The sequence below is a fragment of the Diceros bicornis genome, chromosome 26, assembly GCF_020826845.1.
Source record: "Diceros bicornis minor isolate mBicDic1 chromosome 26, mDicBic1.mat.cur, whole genome shotgun sequence".
In the NCBI taxonomy this organism is placed as follows: domain Eukaryota; kingdom Metazoa; phylum Chordata; class Mammalia; order Perissodactyla; family Rhinocerotidae; genus Diceros; species Diceros bicornis.
Genome location: NC_080765.1, coordinates 13963277 through 13981230, shown reverse-complemented (window position 1 = coordinate 13981230; position 17954 = coordinate 13963277). Strand labels below are relative to the sequence as shown.

Below are 17954 nucleotides of genomic sequence, written 5' to 3'. Positions count from 1 at the left end.
GCTTGAGGGAAGAGGACACAAGGGGAGGGGTCGGGCTCAAATCCCACCTCCAGCATGAGCTGCTGCCTTGGAGGCCATGGACCACAGGAGCCTCGGTCCCCACCTGTACAGTCCCCACCTGTACGAGAGATGTGAAGAACACCCTGGCGTAACCACGGCAACAACTCCAACACCCACACAGGTCAAGCCACGGACCCAGCCAGAGGCTGCATGTGGCCTCCGCGTTGTCACCAGGACCAGGCGTCTCTGCCGCGTCCAGTGGGGAGCAACAGAGACAAGAGGAGAGCTCAGGCATCGGTCAGATGGCCTGGGAAGACCAGCCCCTCCCCATTGGGACAGATCCCTCAGTTCTGTGATGCAGTGATGCCAACGGTGTTCTCAGGACAGGGAGTGAATGAATTAAAACTCGGCGCTGAGTGCAGCCTGGCTCAAACTAAGTGTCTAGTGGACATTGGCCGTGGTGACAGGTCAGAGGTCATGACCCGGGGGCCCCTCCAAGGGACGGGGTGGGCAGGAGAGCACGTGAGGCTCCTTCCTCCTGTGACCTGGAGCAATTCGCTCTCAATTGGGGTCCGTGCGGTGGCCATTTCTGACCCCGCTCTACAGCAGGTGTTGTGGACCCAGATCCCTTGCTTATACAGGCTACAAGAGACCCCCTCCCAGCTCAGCCTCCCGACATACAAGCAGGGCAGCCCAGCTGGCTGGCCACGGCCCCAGCACTGCGGGCATCTCCCACCTGGCTCACACCTCTGCGAGGACTGAGGCCCAGCGAGACAGGACCCCAGACACGCCTGGTCGGCCCCTTCCTGGAGAACTGGGTCCCCTCGTCCTCTGCTCAGGGTCCCTCCAAGAGGGTCAAGGGCATGCCAAGGACACAGCTCCCTGCCTTTAGAATGGGAGCGACACCCTCAGTCCCCACCCTGGAAGCATCTGAGGGACCAAGGCTGAGTATGGGAGTCAGACTTGTGACGTGCCCTTTGCGTCCACGTGGGGCTTCTCACGCCCAACCAGAAAGTAGAGCCCAGAGACACCTCTCAGAGCTGGTCTGAGCCTGGCCCAGGCGAAAGGACAAAACCACACAGACCCCGGCCGGCCACACCAGGGACAGCCACTCTCCCAGCTGGAACCACTCACTTCACGACACGGACACCAAGGTCTGGATATAGAACCCAGACCTCACGACTCCTGGCGGGACCACCCGGCATGAGGCACGGACAGGTGTGACCAGGTGACCGCAGGTTTCCAGCACGTGCCCAGTGGAGGGGCCGCCACCCAGGGCCTCGCTCCTCTGCAACGTTGGGCCCAGAAACACAAAAGACGCACTGGGGGCCACAGGGACGTGCTTCTGCACAGGAGGCAGGAGACCCCAAGATCTGAGCCGAGGTCCCAGGTCTGGCACCTCCTCTGCACCAGTCATTCCGTGATCTTCACTCCATCCTGAGCTCTGCTCCCACTTCCCATTTTGCAGATGCTACCCTGAGGCCCAGATGAGGCCCCCGCACAGTCCACAGGGCCCGTGTGAGATGTGAAGAAGGGCCAGCCCTGAGCAGACGCCAACTTCTGGGCACACTTGGGTGCAGCCCAGGGTTCCGGGGTGGGAAGGGCCCCAGGCAGAGCAGAAATGCTGGGAACACAGGGCCAACCCACAACGAAGCCCGGAGGCGCATGGGCTCAGAAAGAATCCCGAGACAGACCACAGCCTCCACTGGGCTACAGCCCCTTGTCAGCTGGGTGTGGACGCCATCCTGGGGCAGGGTGGGTGGGGCTGGGTACCACTGTAGCCCTGGCTCTCACCTGGGCACCTGTGAGCACAGGCCCTCACCTGGGCAACAAGTGAACAGGCAAATGAGGAGGACGGAGGCCCAAGTTCCCACCGCCACCAACCGCCTCTAGCAAGACCACCGGGCTCCAGGACCCGCTCTCCTCGTGGCATTCTCTCCTCCCCCAGAGCACACGAGGCTTTTCTGCTCCATCGCTTTAATGGGTAGATCATTCATCAGACTGCTTCCCGCAAGGAAAGAACACCTGAGCAGTATGCTCAGCATCTTGCAGAAACATAAATACATAAATTACAGGTTTATTCATCCAATATCAGACATGTTCACGGGCACAGCACAGCATCATAGACGGGGCAGTCCCAAGACACCCAGCATAGGGCCTGGGGCAGGACCTCGGTGGGCACCTTGCACGGCGCCATTGTCCATCTGCCCAGCCGGGGGGCTCCACCCTGGGAGTCAGGCAAGAACTGGGGGATGCGGACGCCCGCATTTGCCCACACGACCTTCCTACTGACCCCAGCCTCCCTTCCTCGCGCTGAAAGGTGTCAAACTGTGGGCCGGAAACTGCGCTGTGAAGATGGGCTGCAGAAGAAATTCCTTCATAAAAATCTTCCATAAACACACGAACACCCAGGATGCTCGCCGTCACTTCGGAGACACCCCGCAGGCAACAAGGGGTCTTGATGGTCACTCGAGCCTCTGGCTTTCAGGATGGGGACGGCAGGCCATGGGCAACACAGGGCCACCCATGCTACTATAAATCAACTCACTTTTAGATTAAATTCGTCCTCGTCCGCTCAGCTCCGACGGGCAGGTGGCCTCCATCTCCACGAGGCCATGCACACGAATGGCTTCTTCGGCCCATTCCTGGAAGGTTCTGGAATCCCAAGGGCAGGCCGCTTCCTGCAAGTCCTCGCCGTGGGGCTGGCCCAGAAAGCCACGCTCTCCCACGTACCCCCCAGGAGAGACGGGGTCTAGACTCGGTCACACAACTAGAAAAATGTGACCACAAAAACATTTTTCATGAGTATGGGTTTTTTTTTCCTTTTGGTTCAAAAAAAAACATCGCAGTCTCTCCGGTATATAAAACTGGTGATATTCGATAAAAATACAAACTTCACCTTCACAAAACAATACAACACACACGCACACACGTTTCTGTGGCACACACATGAAGCGTAACACCTTACCAAAAATAAAGAATTTAGGTTCCGTTGGAGCACCGGGGGCCTCGGGGAGCAACCTCGCCGGCCGCGCGGGAAAGCTCCCTCCCACAGCGAGGGCCACGGGCTCCGGGGAGGCGACTCGGGGGCGGTGTTCGATGGGCTCACGCAGTTCTCTCAAACTGGCTTAAATCAAAAAGGAAAACGAAACAGGGCGAGGGAGGAACACGAGAAGCCAGAAACATGTAGGAAAGGATGCAGAGGCGGGTATATACCATGTTTATTTTAATACAGCTCATTCGTTCGCATCTCGCTCAGGAGAGACCGTCCCACTGTCCTGACCATCACAGCAGCCTGGTGTTACCGGCGTAAATGCCATCCAAGAAAGGATTAAAAAAAAAAAAAAAAAAAAAAAAGCTAGGCAAAGAGTAAAAAGGAAAGCTTAATAATCACTTTATGGTGTAAAAAAAAAATCCACTTAAGGCTCTCAGGAAGGTTTCTGTATAGACTTAACACTACAGCAAGGAGATGCGGTTTCTGAGACATTCCTGGCTCCTGCGTGCCGTCGGCATCCATCCGGAGTCGTCCCGAAAGCGGACTCCGTGTCCTCGGCAAAAGCACCTGTGACCACCCTGGACAGACAGACGTCCAGTCCGCCGAGACGCCGGCGGCTTCCATCCCGCGGGGTGCCCTCCGCTCCGGCAACCGTTGAGATATTTTGTGAGTCAGTTTGTGTGCGCTCTCTCTCTCTCTCTCTCTTTTTTTTTTGGACAAGGAAGCTTCTCATTGTTCCGCAGAGTGCTACAATACTCGCTTTGATGTCACATTAAACAAACGTATACTGTCTCTTTGTTCTCCAGGGTGCGCACGGAGACAGTTTTCACGGAGGAGAACAAAGACCGCACGCTGGCAATGAGCACCGTACATAGTAGTTCAGGAATGTAACACGCCATGTACATCCGTGTCCCGGGGAAGGGCTGCTGGCTCATCCTCACCTCACATCTGCAGGGAGAGGGGAGAGGCAGAAATGAGAGGCGGGGCCTCGAGCACGCGCACCGCACGCACCACCGTGTGGACAGCAAGCGGAGCAAAACGTTTAACCCATCCAACATGCGTGCATGTACACGCCCACACACACACATAAAGTGAGACAGATCTTAGGATTTGAGGTCTTCGTGAATTTTTTCAAATCAAATACACCTCATTACCCTTTCTGTAACATCCTGCCCAGAATTAGAACCAGGCTCTTGGGATCTCAGAGCAAGCCCCATTCTCCCATTGTACAGATGGGGGAAACTGAGGCCCAGAAACATTCTTTTGCCTTTTTCCTCACCTTCCTCTTTCTTCCAGCCTAGAGCTTGATATGATTTCTGGCGCTCTGGTAGCTACCTTGGGCCATGAGGCAAATCTGAGGATGGATGCTGCCAGGCACTCTGACCAGGCAGATCTCCACTGAGCTCTGAGCAGCTCTTCCCCATCCTACGTCACCTGTCCACTGGTCATTCCAACATTCACATCCCCACACGCCAGAGCCTGAGTCCTAGCAAGGCCTGGGGGAACAGGGATGCCTGCCTCTCACTTTGGCCCATGGGTGCCAGAGCCCAGTGGTCTGTAGACTGGATGCACAGGCAGGCACAAAACTGCCCCCTGCACCACACCCCTGGGTGTGGGATAGCAAAAGCCAAGGCTGAGCCATTGTTTTGGGGCTGCTCCAGGGACCCATCCACATGGACCTTTCCTGCCCAGAGGATACTCTTGAGTGGACCTGACCCACGGGCCTCAAAAGCTCCTGACATGGCAGCTCTCTGCACTCACATGCTGCCCAACCAGAGCTGGGCTCTCCGAATTGTGTCTCTAAGAATTCTGCTCCCAACCATTTGTTTTGGAGGCCATGGGCTCCCACGGGCCCAGAGGCCAGGACCAGGCTGTCCAGAGCCAGAAAGGCCAACACCGAGGACCGGGAAGGTTTGAAACTGCCTCCTCTGTGATGACTGTGGTTGCCCAAATCCCATTCTCTTCTAGGAAGTAGTGTGTCTCTCTAAGTCTATGCTTCCTGGGCCCCCTGGGGCTGAAGGGCGGCAGTGAGCTCAAAGCAAAAGTCACTGAGTGGGGAGGCCAGCCCGGTGGCGCAAGCAGTTAAGTGCACACACTCCGCTGCGGCAGCCTGGTGTTCGTCAGTTCGGATCCCGGGCTCGCACCGACTCACCGCTTGGCAAGCCACACTGTGGTGGCGTCCCATATAAAGTAGAGGAAGATGGGCACGGATGTTAGCCCAGGGCCAATCTTCCTCAGCAAAAAGAGGATTGGCAGATGTTAGCTCAGGGCCGATCTTCCTCACAAAAAAAAAAAAAGAAAAAAAAAACTTCACTGAGTAGGATTTCTCTACAAGGGTTCTTTCGCCCTTCTCTCCACCTGACTCCTTTTCCCAGCCTGGAGTGTAGATGTGATTTCTGGAGCTTTAGCAGCCATCTCGGGACATGTGGCAACTCTGAGGATGGACACCACCAGCCCTGGATGGAAGAGGGTCCCTGACGACACCTTGAGACTGCCACACCTGCTCTGGTCTGTGGCTTTACTTAAGTCATGAATGTCTACCTCAGTTCAACCCTTGTTTCTGAGGTGTTCCTAGCAGCCCAACACAATTTCCAAACAGCAGCCAACAGCCCTTACGTTTAGAAAGCATTTTCAGATGGGATCTACTCAGCCTCCAGCAACCCTGAACTGTAATCCCTGCCAGCCTCAGTTTCTTCATCTGTCCAATGGGTGGGTAACCCGCCCGAGGTGACCCCAGCTGGAAAACGGCAGAGCCACCCCTGCTGCTCAGAAAACCCAAATCACTCCGTTCCCGTGGCCTCCACCTCCCCAGTCAGCGACAGAGACCGAAGCCAGAGCAGGCGCTCCGGGGCAGACGCGAGCCGTGGGTCAGGCTTCCCGTGGGCGGGAGGGAACGGAGCAAGGAGACCACAGCCCAGCCCAACACCGAAGCCCGCAGCGCGATCAAGGCCAATCAGGGCCGCGTCTGGCCGTGGGGGTGATTCTCTGCGTGATCGGTCATCGCGCCTCCCGCCCGCGGGGCTGCAGCCCACTGCGGGCAGCGCCTACCTGGTCGGCCGCCTTAGGTGGGTTTTAACCTCTTTCTTTTCCGTTTTTTACCTGACTCCCTGCGCCTTCCTGTTAACAGAAGGGCGGGAGCGTGAACAGCCCGAGGGAGGGCCGTCGGGTGAAACCGGGCAATAAATACCTGAGCTGTTTGTCTTTCTGAAGAAACCTCGATTAGCTGGCACAGACACACTTCCTGGTCCCCTCGCGCTGGCCTGAGGCAGCGGGTCACAACGCCGCGCTGCTCGCGGGCAAAGTTTGCCCGGCGCGGGGAGGCCAAGACCCCGACCGGCAGCGTTGCACCCCGCACCCACCTGCCCAGCGGGGTGGGCCGTCCTGGGCCACTTCTCACCTCCCTACCCAAGCGCCTGCCCGCTGCGGCTTGAACCTCTCTCCCGCCAGACCGTGGGCGGCAGCATCCGCCCCAGCAGGTCCCCATGCCTAGCCAGCAGGCCGCCCACCGACCTCGCCGCAGCCCCAGACCCCACTGCCCCAGAGCCCCCTCCCGGCCCCGAGCCCCGCTCACCTGTCTCCTCCTCCCGGTGGCCAGGGGTCGGGCCGGCGGCAGTGCACGTGCACTCCAGGTGCTCCTCCAGCCTCACCTGCACCTCCTTTAACTTTGGCTTCTTCCTCACGTACTCCACCTTGGCCACCTGCCCAAGAAAACAGGCCCGCGTGAACCCCGCGGCCGCGCCCCGCACGGTCATGGGGCCCCACCCAGGCCGCGAGCAAGGCCCGGGCAGCCTGACCTCTGACCTCTTCCCGGTGGGAAAGGCAGCGCTTGTGTCTGGTCCCATTTTAACTTATAATGAACCCAAAAGGCTCCCCGCTGCGGAAGGAGGTCTGAGGGCCGTGCCTCCAGGCGGGAGCTCCGAGGATGGGGCGGCGAGGGGAGGCATCTGCTTCCACGTTTGGGGGTCATCGGGGCGATGGGAAGTTTTCCAAAGTGAACTGATGGTTAGAGAAGAGAGAAAGCCGTGGCTGAGGAACCGGGCTGCTGCAGCTGTGCACAGCTCGTGGCATGTGACCCTGGCATCACCCTCCCTCCTGCCTGTCCTACTCAAGGCCCAAGGAGGAACACACGTGGCCCCGAGGGCCCACAGGGAGGCTGTTGGGGTCAGAACGTGGACTCCGGTCTGTTATGGACTCCAGATGAGGCCACGCTGGCCACACAAGGAATCTCTTCCCCAAAGTGGCCAGACCAGGCCCACGGCCACCCCATAGCCTTGGTCCCAGGTGCAAGGCCTTCTTATGGCCTCCAGGCCACAGCTCTCCTTGGACCAGAGGAAGCTGGCCTTCTCAGACACGTGGGCATGGACCCCAGACCATCCCAGAAGGAGGAGCTTGGGGGACCCAGAGCTGAGCAGTGGCTCCTCTTCAGTCACGTGAAGCCACCACTGCCGGTCCATGGGCCTCACCAGCCCGAAATCTCTGGGCACAAAACCACAGTACAGTGAACCCACCCCCACACCCGCTTCCCAGGGAGGAAATGGCCGAGTCCATCCCCAAAGAGGCCCAACACTGTCCAGGCAGCAGAGAAATCAAATCCCCACGGACCTCAGGTCAGGTTCCCGGGGAGCCGGCTTATTCTGTCCCAGGGACACAGCTCCACCCTCCACACACCCACATGCAAACACACACCCTATCCTGGGAACTAACTCCACACACACACACGCACATGCCTGGCATCCGTGGACACTTAACACACGACCACAGGGAGCACTGTCAGTGGCCGTATGCTGAGCTGCAGACCCACGTGCCCTCCCGCACTTCATCCGTTAATGGACGACACACTTCTCCTGTGGCCCCAATGGGCCCCCCCTCCCCACACACCCGCAGCCTGTGCTGTGGTCCCTGTCGGGGAACTCGTCCCAGGCCCCATGGAGCTGGGCGCACGGCAGATGCTCCATCTGTGCCAACACTCAGGCCCAGCCCAGCCCTGTAGCCTCACCCGGGGCCTAGGTCCCGGGGACAGCCCCCAGGGATACCCACTTCACCCCCTCCGGGGGAAACGGAGGCAGAAGGGGGACAGAGCCCACCCAGGTTACACCCCGAGCACATGGAGGTGCCGGGGAAGCCTGGCTCATGGTCCAGAGCTGGGAGGGGGTGAACAAGACCCCAGGCCAAGAGCCCGAGGACAGTCGGAGGGGGAGGAAGGAGGGAGGACTGTTCTCCAAGCTCCTTTGCAGAGCAGGGGCCTGGAGTCCAGAAGCCAGAGGAACCCCAGGAAACGGGGTCAGCCCTGCACCCTGGCGTTGGGCTGCCCACCCCACGGATAAGCCAGTCCTGAGGCTGGCCCACTCCCAGCGGTGGCTGCTCGTCCAGTCTCAGCCATGGTTGCTCGGCCACATTAATGGTTAACCCACGGTGCAAAGGGTGCCGGGCGCCCGGCGGCTGTGTGAAGAGGTATGCGGCCTGGGGTGTGAACGCAGACGGCCAGGTATGAGCTCAGAGGGGAGGACAGAGCTGGGCCAGGTGTGGGGCCGGGCCTGGGAGGTTTCCTGGTCAAGACTGGGGAAAGAGAGGCCTCGGGCAGGAGCAGCTGCAGGAAGGGGTCTGTTCCCCAGGGCACCTGCCACTGGAGGAGACCTGAGACACGGCCACCACTCCACCTGCTGGGGGACCACGAGCCTGAGACAGGGGCGTCCGCAGGCCATGCAGGCAGAAAGCCTCCCCCTTCCCATCTGCAAAATGGGAACCTGGTCATACCCACCCAGTAACGGGGGCCCGGGCTCCCTCCTGCCTCTGCAGAGGCCGGCTGCCTCGTCCCCTCCCCTCCCCTGGGGCCCAAGCAGGTGGGACAGGGGCCAGCCCCACACCGGCCACAGCTCCTGGCTCTGAGCGCCCTCCACACGCCACTTCCTACCTCCCTCGGGCTCTGTTGGGGGCTGGGGCACTGGGGCACGTGGGGGTCTGCGGGGTGCAGGCCAGGCAGCTGTCCTGCTCGCGGCCCTGGCCCTCTGGACGGCACAGCCTCTTTGGTCAACAAGCCTCACCTAGTTTCCTGTGAGGACAGATACGAGGACTCGGGCTCAGGCGAGACAGCCGGACTCCTGGGCAGAGAGGGGGACTTATTGTCCACCCAGACAGCCAGCCAGTGGGGAGGTGGACGCGGCAGACACCCCGCCCCTCGTCCACGGTCCCCACGGCGCAGTGCACACCACACTGGCCACTCCAGTCTGGAACCCACTTTCTCTTCAGACGGGCCCATTTTTATCAAAGAAAAACAAACAGCAGTCTACAATTGCACCTGCTCCTGGGTATGCGAGGATTCCGGGCTGTTCCGCCACCTCCGTCTGGCAGGAAAGTGCTGCATTTTTCCCCCCCGGAACACGCCGTGAATGTTAAATTCTCAGAAGCGTCCTCCATGCCAGCCAAGTCCACAGGACAAGACGCTCCCTCCTCAGGACCCTGTTCCCGGCACCTCAGCCCCCAGACCCACCCTGGACACGTCCCTCCCCTCCTGCCCCGTTTGCCTCTCGGGGTGTCTGGGCTGCACCTTACGAACCAGACATTCCCACCACAGAGTCTGCCCACACCAGGAAAACCCACCCGAGATATGACCCAGTGAGGCCGTCACCCCCTCTAGACAAGAGACGCCGAGCACAGGAGATGACTGAGTCCCTGCTGCCCCCAGTCCCCAGCTGGGCAGAGGCGTGTCTGCACGGTCCCCCCAGGTTACGGCCAACCATTCCAGAGTCCAGGCAGGGGTCACTCGCGATAAACACCAGCATTTCCTGGACCCCATGTTCCAGCCACTGACGCCACAGCCACCCTGTGAGGGCACAGTGGTGGCCCGTTTACAGATGGGGAAACTGAGGCAGCATGGACAAGCCTGCTTCTTTGCTGGAAGGAGGCCTGGACTTGGAGACAGCAGAAGCCCTGAGCTCGTCCCTCAACCAGGGTACTTCCCAAGTCAAGAAAATCCGTCCTGCGGGGCGTGGCAGCTCCAGAGCCCATATCCCCACATGTGTCCCCTCCCCAGCCCCCCACACCCATGTAGAACCGAAGCTAACGCCCGGTCATGGAGACAGACCTCAGCCCTCCTCCTCCTGCCCAGCTAGAGGCCAACGGCATGGAGAAGAGTGACCCCAGGCTCTGGGGCATGCAGCCGGATGGGCAGTGCCCCGGGGGCCGGGTCCAGCTTCCCAGACCCAAGGCGGTGGCCTCTCTGACCTGCTGGGGCTTCCCCACGCAGACAAAGGGCAGCCCTGCCCCCTGGGAGAGATTCACAGACCCCTGACACCAGACCCACACCACTAGAGCCACTGCTCTCCCCCAGGGCCCCTGAACTGGACCCCCGATGGCTGATGGGGCCCCGTTGGGACCTCCCACCCAAGGCGCCTCCTCTCAACTCAATCATAGGGCACAGAGCCCAGCCTGGGTCCCCCAAGTGGACACACCCACATCCACCTTCCCGAAGCCTGAGGTCTAGCAAAGCAAAGCCGAGCCAACCCCTGGACACGGCCGCAGAGCTGGGTCCTGACCTCTGGGGACCTGGGGGGCTGACCAAGTCAGTTTACTGACCAACGCCCAAGGGTGCCCTGAAACAGAACAGGGGCCCCAAACTTCCAACGCCCACAGCTTCTCTGCAGGGAGAGGCTGCAGGGTTATGGGCAGCGAGATGGCTGTGCAGAGCCGCTCCCTCACCCTGACCCAGCGCACGGCCAGGCAGGCGTGTGGACACCAGCAGAGTCACGGCCCCACCGTCTACACCCAATCCCACCCCTCTTCCAACCCCGACGCTTAGGTCTGGGGGCGGATGTCAGCCCGTACTGGGGGCAGAAGAAGGTCATGCTTGGCTCCCTGGAGCAGATGCCACGCTGACCACAGTGAGCCGAGCGTAGGATGTTGGCCATCAGGGCCTGTGGGGGTGCCAGGCCCCCACCAGATGCTCCCCATCCAGCTACGCCCGAGGGTGGGTCCCAGAGGACAGAGGAGAGCCCCGCCCCGGGCCACCATCAAGGGAGGTGCCGTCCAGGCCAGGACGGGCTGGGGAGCCACACACCCCCACTGCCCAGCTACTAGGGTCCCCCTGACTCCCAGCACCCGTCACACAGGCGCAGGGTCTGAGATTCCTCAGGGCCCGTCTCCCTGCTCTGCCTCAGCCCCAAAGGGAGTGGGAACGGCTTCCCGGCCAGGCATGGGGGGCCAGGCTGGCCTCCACAATGGGCCTCCTGTTCCCACGGAACTTTTGTCCCCTCTCTGCCAGAACCCCAGGGTCTGGGGCCGGATGTTTTCCTGCCAACCCTCTGCTGGGTGGACAGAGACAGAGAGCTGCCCTCCCCAAGGAGGAGGAGGCAAGCCCGGGTCTGAGGAGGGCGGACGCCAGACGTGGAACCAGCCGCCTGGGCTCCAGCTGCAGGACCAGGCCCCTCTGCCCCCCGGGCTGACCTCAACCCCATCTGGGCAGATGAAGGCCCCAGGGCCTGTGCCCAAGGCAGAGATGGGTCACTGCTCCCAGGAGGGGCCGGCCCACCCTCCCTCCCACGGGCCTGCCTGGAGCCTCCGGACCCCGCCCACCTGTGCAGGGTGGACCCGGGGAGAGGGTGGGGTCACTGTCCATCCCAGGACCAGATGTTCCCTGGTCCTCACACCAGAGGAAGCAGGAGTGGGAACAGCGGGGGTTCCCCAGAGACTCCATTCCAGCACCCTGTACCTCTTAGAGCCCCCAACTGGGACACTCAAGGACAGCCCTGAGTGCCCAGCACCATCTGTGGACCATCTCGCCTAGAGCTTCCCCCCAACCCCCAGAGAGAAAGACCTCAGGCTCCCGGATTCCTGGGGCACATAACACCCCCCACACACCACAAGTGGGGATATCAAACCCAGAGGAGGCAGAGGCTGCGGAGACCTTGTGGGCAGGCAGGGCAGTCTCGGTGCGAATGCACGGGGCTCGTCCCCTCGGGCCTCAGTTTCCTCCTCTGACAAAGTGGCATGGTGGTAGGGGTGGGGGAAGTGGGGGTGCAGAGCTGGGTGCCGCACCCGGGCTGGGGGCCTGACCGCACAGAGTCTGGAGGCCCAAGTCTGGCCCCTGAGGCCCGAGCAGCCTCACACGGGAGCCAGCGCCCCAGCAGGCAGCCCGGGGAGCTGGTTCAGGGGAGTGTCCGCCCTGGAGAGACGGCGCAGTAAGCCGTGGAATTTGCTTACTCAATACACAGAGCCGAGGGCCGAGGGCCGAGGACCAAGTACCCGAGGTCGAGTCCAGTCCCAGCTACAGGTCTAAAGTGCTTCTCGTGTGAGCAGTGGCCCGGCCGGCCCCACGGTCCTGCAGTGAGAATTTCCTCCCCTGCTCCCCACTCAGGGGCCAACATGGACTGGCCAGGAGCCACGGTGGGGTGCAGGGGATGTGGGATAATTTCTAGTCAAGAGATGACCTCGAATGCGCCCCCAAAACTGAAACTCTCATTCCAGGAGAAATGGACCTGCCTGCGATAGGAGGCCTGGCTGAGATGGGGACAAAGCCGCTCCACGTGACAGGCGTGCTGTGGACCGAGTCCATACCCCCCAGGGTCAGGTGGGACCACCCAGAGCCAGTTTCTAGGAAGGGTAGGCCTCCCCCCAAGTCAGGGAGCACCCAGAACTCTCCAGCCTCAGCCATGTGTTGGAGAAGCCAGGAGGCACCTGGAGACCTGTCCTCCCACCACGTCTTCTGAAAACAGAAGACAGGCACCCAGACAGGGGCTGAGCCCTCAGAGGCAGGAAAATCCCCCCAAAGAGGACGGCCAGCTGTCCCGCCCCAGACACGGAGTCACTGTCTTCAGACCCATGTGACAGCTGAGGTCAGAGGGGAGCAGACCCAGGCCCTGAGAGAAGCTTCCAGATCCCACTGTGTCCACCCAGAGTGACCTGAAGAAGGAGAATCTTCCCTAGGGACCGAGGCGGGAGAACAGGAGCCCCACGCGTATAATGTGAGCATGACCTCCTGCACCCCCAGTGCAGCCCATGGGGCTCACGCGCAGCCCCTGCCTGGGAGACGGCTCTCTGGCCAGTGACCAGCTGTGTGCTCACCCCTGGGTGACCACAGGCGGGCGGCGATGATGGCCAACCCAAGCCATCCGTCTCGAGGGTCTCCGGGCAAAGCACACCTTCCCAAAACGAGGGGAGGGCGCCTGGCCTCGCAGCCCAACCCCAGGACCTCAGCACCCACAGAAGCTTCTGGAGAACCGCTCCACCAACACACACATCCCAGTGAAAGGGAGGTGCCCTCCCCGATTTACTGACACCGGACAGTGGTCCACCCAGCACCCCCTTGTCTCCCACTCCAAGGGGACCCCACGCTCTGGCCATGACCACAGCCTCCACGAAAGCGCCTGCGAGAACCCACCAGGGCTGGGACAAGGGGACGCCAGGCAGCTCCCAACTGAGAGGTGGATACCATGCGAGATCCATCGGCTAGAGAACAGCCTGTGTCGGAAGATGGCTTCCTTCGCGGCCCCTTGAAACCGCCATTTCACGCAAGAGGCGGCGTGTGGTCGTCCCCCCAAATAGCAGACGAAGACCCACATCCCGGCTCCAGCGCTGCCCGCCCTGCACCCTGGGCCCCCTCCCCCTCCTGCTCCTTCCCCCCACACCCCCAGACCTCACGTCCCCATCGGGGAAAGGGGAGCCCCACTGCTCGGCCATCACATCAGCCGTGCGGGGGCCGGGACTCACCTTGACGCTGCGGTGGTGGACACGGGAGGGCTGGCACTTGACGCTGCTGGTGTTGCAGCAGCCGGTGCAGCGCTTCACCTCCACACACGGCGGCCAGATCAGGAAGTTGGCAGACGTGGGGTCCACCTGGCTCCGAGGTATCTCGTAAATGACCGTCCTCGTCTTGCAGACCGCGGGGATGGCCTCCTCTGCAGGACAAGAGCTGCGGTGAACGCGGAGGCCACTCTCCGTCTCCCGTCAGTACCCGTGCCTCCTCTGCGACCCCCCAGGGCTGCAGCAGCTCCAAGGGGCGGGCCTGGGGGCCACTGGGAGCCCAGCCCGGACGGCGGCATCCCTACACGGCTGCTGCTTCCTCCAATGTGACGTGTGTCACAAGACCTGGGCCCAGCAAAGGCAGGAAGACACCCCTGACCCCACAGGGTGCAGCTAGCAGGAGCCCAAGGGCCAGGGGAGGGCATTGCTGCCAAGACTCAAGCGGGGGAGCCCGAGTCTCCTCCATCAAGGCCTAGGGAGCTGCTGGGGCTAGTGGACGATGGGGAGAAGCAGGGAAACTGAGGCCAGAAGCCCTGAGAGTAAGATGCCAGCCCTATAGCTGGGTGGACACACCAGGACACAACTCCGCCTACTGCTGCGTCCCCAGGGCCAGGCCCTGCTCTAGGCAGGGGTGAAACCCACACGAGAGCCGGTCACCACCTCCAGGGCTCAGAACCCCCGACCCCCAGGCACAACTGTTCAGGGTCCCTACTGTCAGGGCTGGCGTGCGGTGGCTCCTGTGAAGCGAGGCAGCCACAGGAAGGCCTGCACAGTAGACACAGGACACAGGACGTGGACACAGACATAGGATAGACACAAGACACAGACACAGACAAGGACACGTACATAAGACACAGAGATCACAGACAGGGACACAGACACAGACAAGGACATGGACACAGCCCCAACTCCCCAGCCCTGCAGGCCGGAGACCTGCTCAGCGAAGGTCACCTAGAGGCCGCCCCGCCAGCCGGGAGGGCCGCCTCCACAGAGGAACTACCTTTGTCTTCTGCTCTGCTCTCCTCAGCACAGGCCGGTCCATCCAGCCCGAAGCCCTGAACTCCACGTGGACACCAGGGTGTGACTGACGGACGAGAAACCCACCCTGGGACACGGGCGCATGAACTTGCTCCCCACACGCTGCCTTCCTAGGCCACGCCAGCCTCCAGGCCCCGCTGGGCATTGTGCAATGGCCACCTGGCAACATCCAGCCATGGACACTGGCCAACGAGAGGCCCTGCTGCCCAGACACGCACCCAGGAAGCCCGGCCAGCAGGCTAAGGGGCCACCCACTGGGGCTGCTGCCCCAGCAACACCACGGGGCCTGCACCCCAGAGCACGGAGCTGGGGGAGCTTCCACTGGGAACAGAAGGCCCGGCACTGCCCCAACACACACGCCCGACAGCCTCTGACACACACCAAGGCTCACACAGGGCGGGGCCTTCCCTCTGCAGACGAGAGGAAGAACCTGAAAAGAAATCTAAGGACCAGACAGTCCAGCCTTCGCCCCAGGGCCAGGGAATGGTGTCAGCCTCTCTGTCCCCGCCTGCACGTGCATGAGATGACCTCCCGAGGACCCTGAGAGACAGGCAAGCATGCGCATCCTCGGGGGCCTGGGAACACCTGGAGAAGGGGACACACTGGTCGCCCAAGAACATCTCACCAAACAACACCAGCTGGGTGCTGCACGTCTGGCCGCCCCGCGGAGGAGGGGGCTCCACTCACAGCGCCCAGCCCAGTACCGCCAGGTGGGAGGAGACTGGGGAACCTGGCCAGCGGGAGCCAGAAGGCAGAGCCAGGGAGACAAGCCCTCAGAGAAGCAGGCCAGGCCCCATAGAGGATTCTGCAGCCCTGGCCAGGGTGCTCAGCCTCTGAGATTAGTCTGAAGGACGTGAAATGTATGGTCCTGACAGCAAACCGCAACTGGGGAGGGCCCGTTCGCCCTGTCTGGGAATTGTGTGCCCACATACCATGCCCAAAGGGAGCAGCTATAAAATCCATCTTCTTTGAGAAACTGAAGCTCAGACGGGGTAGTCACTCACCCCAGGTCACACAGAGAGACCCAGGCAGCTTCAAGACACAGGCAGGACCCCAGATGGCATGGGACTGGGTGGGCCACACCCCCCAGCTGCACCCCAGGGCAAGAAAGCACAGGCCAGGACCTCCTCAGAGCCGAGCCTGAGGCCTAGAGACTCCACTAGCTCGTCCTTCCTCCCGGGGGTCAGACAGACATGGGGATACTCTCAAGAGGGAACAAGAATCATAACACCCCCAACCCCAGGGCCCAGGTGGAGCCAAGGAGTTGAGTATGAGCAGCTGCGGGCAGGGGCGGGGCGTCTGCCGGCAGTCCACCAGGCGCAGCTAGTAGCCGGGAGCCCTCAGAGCTCCGCGTTATGAACTGGAAATTAAACACGACCACGCTTTCCAGCGAGGCCTCCTCGAGAGCAGGCCCCAACAAGACCGGGCACTTAAGGAATTTATGATGGCTCTCCTCTCCTGGAAACTCTTGGCCCCGGCCAGGCCTGCAGCGAGAAGCAGGCGGGCTGAGGCAGAGGAGGGGGAGGGGGGAGGCCTCCGGAGACGGCAGGCGGCCAGAGCTGAAGGCGCTGGGGCCCCTGAGCAGGCCGTGCCTTTGTTTGACGGGGGAAGGGACGGCTCCCCTGAGGCCACAGTGGGGGGAGCCGCCAGCTCCCCCAGAGCCCCGCCCATGCCCCAGAACTCACCGATGCTCCTTTTCCTCCGAATGGGCACAGGCCGCTTCTCGGGTGCATGCTTGGTGGCGTGGCCCCCGTGGGCTCTCAGGCTGGTTTCCAAAGCATCCTCAGCCCCTACGGGGAGGAAGAGGAAATGGGCACCAGCCGGCCCACGCCTGCGTGGCACCCTTGGGGCCTGTCCGCAGCACTGCCTACAGGTCAGCCCCACCTCCCTCCCTAACACAATAGGGTCCCCTGGGAGACCCTCCACTCCCACACGGGAGTTTCCAGCCGTGCAGAGGATGAAAGACGTTCCAAAATATCCCACCAACCCCTGTAGAGCCCAAACGGAGGTCTCTAGAACGTGGCGCCCTCGCTGCACCTCATAGCAAAGCTGCAGACCTGAGGCGGGGGGGCTGCAGGCAGGGGTCTCCCCTACGGCACCTCCTCTAAGGAAGCCAGAATGAGGAGGCCCCTGAGGCAGGCGGCGCTCTCTGTCTGTAAGACCCAGGACCAACAGGCCTGCTGCTCCCAGCCCGGCCCACCTCCCAGACAGGGCACCTCGGACAGCGGGCTGGACAGCGAGCAGACTGAAGGATGAGCAGAGGCTGTGGCTGCAGCTTTTCCGGGGCACATGCGTCCGTCTCCCTCCCTCCCTCCCGCTAAACCCACCCTTGATGGAGCAGCCTAACCTTTGAGGGGCATCAGGAGCAAGGCCAGACTGGCCGACAGCCAGAACCCACTCGTTCCTGAAGTTAGTCCACTCCGAGGGTGAGAGGCCCCGGGAAACGCAAGAGGGAAGCGTCACCTCCCATCCAGCATACAGCGACGGGGGAGCCACAGGACCGAGACCAGGTCCTGAGCCCGGCAAAGACAGAGACAGCTGGCCGAAAGCAGAGTGCAGCTGCCCAGGGATCTGAGAGCCGTGAGCCTGGAGGGAGGGGAGGCTTCTTGGTCGCAGAGCAGCAGCCCTGAAGCTGAGGTCAGAACTGGACCCTAGGCCCCCAGGCCAGCTACAGCCCCCCAGAGCACACACGTCCATCCTCTCCTTCCCCGTGCCCCAGACAGGCTAGGGAGTCCCGGCTCTCTTGGACTCCTAGAAGGAAAAGTGGCTGCCATCCGGCCCGATCAGCCCAATGGATGAAATGGGTCCCACCTGGCCTCCCCACCGTGGCCTCCAGACCAGCGGGCGGGTCTCTTCCCACTTCTCCCTTCCATCCCTGCCTCCCAGCAGATAACCAGGGCCAACAGGTCCAGAGAAGGCACACCCCACAGCCAGGGGCTCAGCAGCCACGCCAAGGTCCCATCTTGCCATTTGTTCTTCCTCAAGAAGCTCGAGTGGTGTCCTGGCCACCAGCCCAGCCCAGAGGCCCCTCCTCGGTGCCCGGCCCACCTAGGCCTCACCGACTGTCCACACCAACAAGTCTGAAAGCTGCACGTTGGAAACGGAAAACCACACATAAGGCGCGAACGGCGAAAGATGCACTCCCAGAATCCCGAAGTCTGAGCGGAACCCAACTTTTCACTTAAAA

General features: G+C 61.7%; 1 protein-coding gene across 7 annotated transcripts in view; it reads right to left on the bottom strand.

Moving 5' to 3' along the window:
* The window catches only part of PDGFA (platelet derived growth factor subunit A), a 32307-nt gene that overhangs the window by 8094 nt on the left and 6259 nt on the right, over positions 1-17954 (bottom strand). For 3 of the 7 annotated variants that reach the window (XM_058569465.1, XM_058569466.1, XM_058569461.1), the window contains 5 exons: positions 16453-16557; positions 13697-13884; positions 6567-6693; positions 6044-6112; positions 2062-3943 (listed from right to left, as the gene is read on the bottom strand). In XM_058569465.1, the coding sequence (XP_058425448.1) occupies positions 6057-6112; positions 6567-6693; positions 13697-13884; positions 16453-16557 (476 nt within the window). In that variant the 3' untranslated portion in view covers positions 2062-3943; positions 6044-6056. Of the gene's footprint in view, positions 1-2061; positions 3944-6043; positions 6113-6566; positions 6694-6796; positions 6992-13696; positions 13885-16452; positions 16558-17954 lie in introns of those variants that run through there. The other 4 variants (XR_009224062.1, XM_058569464.1, XM_058569463.1 and 1 more) reach the window with 4 other exon arrangements.